The 1,983-nt window shown below is 54.5% G+C and overlaps 1 protein-coding gene across 1 annotated transcript; it reads right to left on the bottom strand.

Annotated features, from left to right (window-relative positions):
* Positions 1–226: 226 nt before the first annotated feature.
* Positions 227–1,880, bottom strand: NAIF1 (nuclear apoptosis inducing factor 1). The gene is made up of 2 exons (XM_009701353.1): positions 1,376–1,880; positions 227–690 (listed from the first exon to the last, which is right to left on the bottom strand). Exons 1-2 carry the CDS (start codon positions 1,878–1,880, stop codon positions 227–229), a joined length of 969 nt encoding a protein of 322 aa, XP_009699655.1.
* Between the last annotated feature and the right edge of the window lie 103 nt (positions 1,881–1,983).

Here is a 1,983-nt window from a genome sequence, read left to right as displayed (position 1 = left end):
TTGGAAAAGACCTTTAAGATCATCAAGTCCAACCGTTAACCTGGCACTGCCAAGTCCACCACTAAACCATGTCCCTAAGCACCACACCTACACATCTTTTAAATACCTCCAGGGATGGGGACTCCACCACCTCCCTGGGCAGCCTGTTCCAGTGCTTGACAACCCTTTCAGTGAAGAAAGTTTTCCTAATGGCCAATCTAAACCTACCCTCCCATCATTGTTCCTTTCACTGGATCATGCCATCTTGCTGCCCCGTCTGGCTGGAGTCAGCGGTGACCGATGGACTGGGTGTATTGCTCTGCAAAAATCGACGGAAGTCCTTAATCATGGGGCGGAGGACCTGGATGAGGGCACTCAGTGCCGCCTGTGTTCCTTCCATGGCTTGTGCCTGTCGCTCCTGGGCACATGCCTGCACCTCCTGAGAGCGACGGATCATCTGAAGCAAGTCATTCTGCTGCTCCAGGTGCTGGGCAATCTCCTTCACGTGCAAGTTGGTCACTCGCTGCTCCTGCAAGAGCTTGGCTGAGTTCAGAGCAATTCGGCTTTTCAGCTCCTGGGGTTTTGCAGACACTTCGTGTTGATGTGCCATCATCTCCAAGGGTGCTTCGGCGGTGACTGTGGTGGGGGCTTCTGTTGTGCAGTACTCCACAACTCCGTCCTCCAGACTGTGATAGGTTGTCTCTGCAGGAACTGAGAACAAAGGACAGAAAGGGGGTAAGAAGTAGCTGCGATATGGGGATTTTTATCTACAGGACTATTCAATGAATATCACAGGAATACTGCCTGTTCAGTGAGATAACATACAATGAACAGCAACACACAAAATGACTTACTTAAGTCTACTCCACCCTCATTCAAGCTTCCTTCTAGGCTGTACAGTCCAAAGGAATAGGACATGCCTTATCTGTCTAGACAAAATAATTTCTCAACCTTCAGTTCAGAACAATCTTTCCAAACGACATTAACGAACTGACATAACAGCAAAGACAAGACCTAGAACGGCACTTGTCAGAAGGACAGCTGATCTTTGGGGCAGACTGGGAAATTAGCCCTGGAGATGTTTCTCCCCCTGCTTTTTTGTCCCCAGAGAGGGGGACTGAAGAATCTGCAAGGTGCAAAGGATACTTGCTTCCCTTGTTCTTAAGGCCGAGCCCAGCTATCAAAGCTGACTTTCAGTATGTGAATATCTTGCAGCCACTGCTCTACAGCACGAGGACATACTGGAAATGACATTTTCATGACAGAGACATGGAAGTTTCTTTTTGCTCGGGATTTCCCCGTACAGGGCTCAGGGCCTCCTCGCAGGTGGGTGTCAAGACCCCCCCCATGACCTTCCAGTTCAGAACAGAGCATCTTCAGCAGGCGCAGCACTCACTCTGGGTCAGGGTGACTGTGGTGGCTGATGCGGTGATGGGTATCTCGGTACCGTCACCTGCGCTGCAGTCCCCACTCGGCAAACTGATGATGGTGGCTTCTCCCAGCAGGTTGCAGATGCGTTGCTGCATTGGGGTGAGGATAACCGGAGCGGTTGCAGCACCTGTTGGGTCTTCATTCTCTGGCCCGTTGCCATTGCCATTCTGGCTCTCGCCTCCCCCTTCCATGGCAGCCCGGACTTGGGCCACTTTGCGTCGCACCTCGGTCTTGAGGTCAGACCATTTCTTCTTGACCTCGGGCAGCTCACGGTGGCAGGTGGCAACGGCGTTGACACGACGCAGGATGTCGTGCCAGGCGGCGGCCTTGGCAGCCAGGGGCACACCCGCGTTGAAGTGGTTGATGAGGAGGTGCTTGCCTCGCTCCAGCTCCTCCACGATGATCTCCACCTCCCGCTCTGAGAAGTTCATCTTCCGCTTCTTGGCTGGGGGTGCCGTGGGCGACGCCATGGCCAGGAGGGGCACCGAGCAGGGGGCACTGGGGGACACCTGCAGGCCAGGGGGGCCTGGCCGGGCCCAGGGGGCCCTGGGGGAGGCTGGGCAGGGCCGAGGG

Source organism: Cariama cristata, unplaced genomic scaffold, assembly GCF_000690535.1.
Source record: "Cariama cristata isolate BGI_N322 unplaced genomic scaffold, ASM69053v1 scaffold29995, whole genome shotgun sequence".
NCBI lineage: Eukaryota > Metazoa > Chordata > Aves > Cariamiformes > Cariamidae > Cariama > Cariama cristata.
The sequence above is the reverse complement of the archived record's forward strand: the minus strand, read 5'-3'. Positions and strand labels throughout refer to the sequence as shown.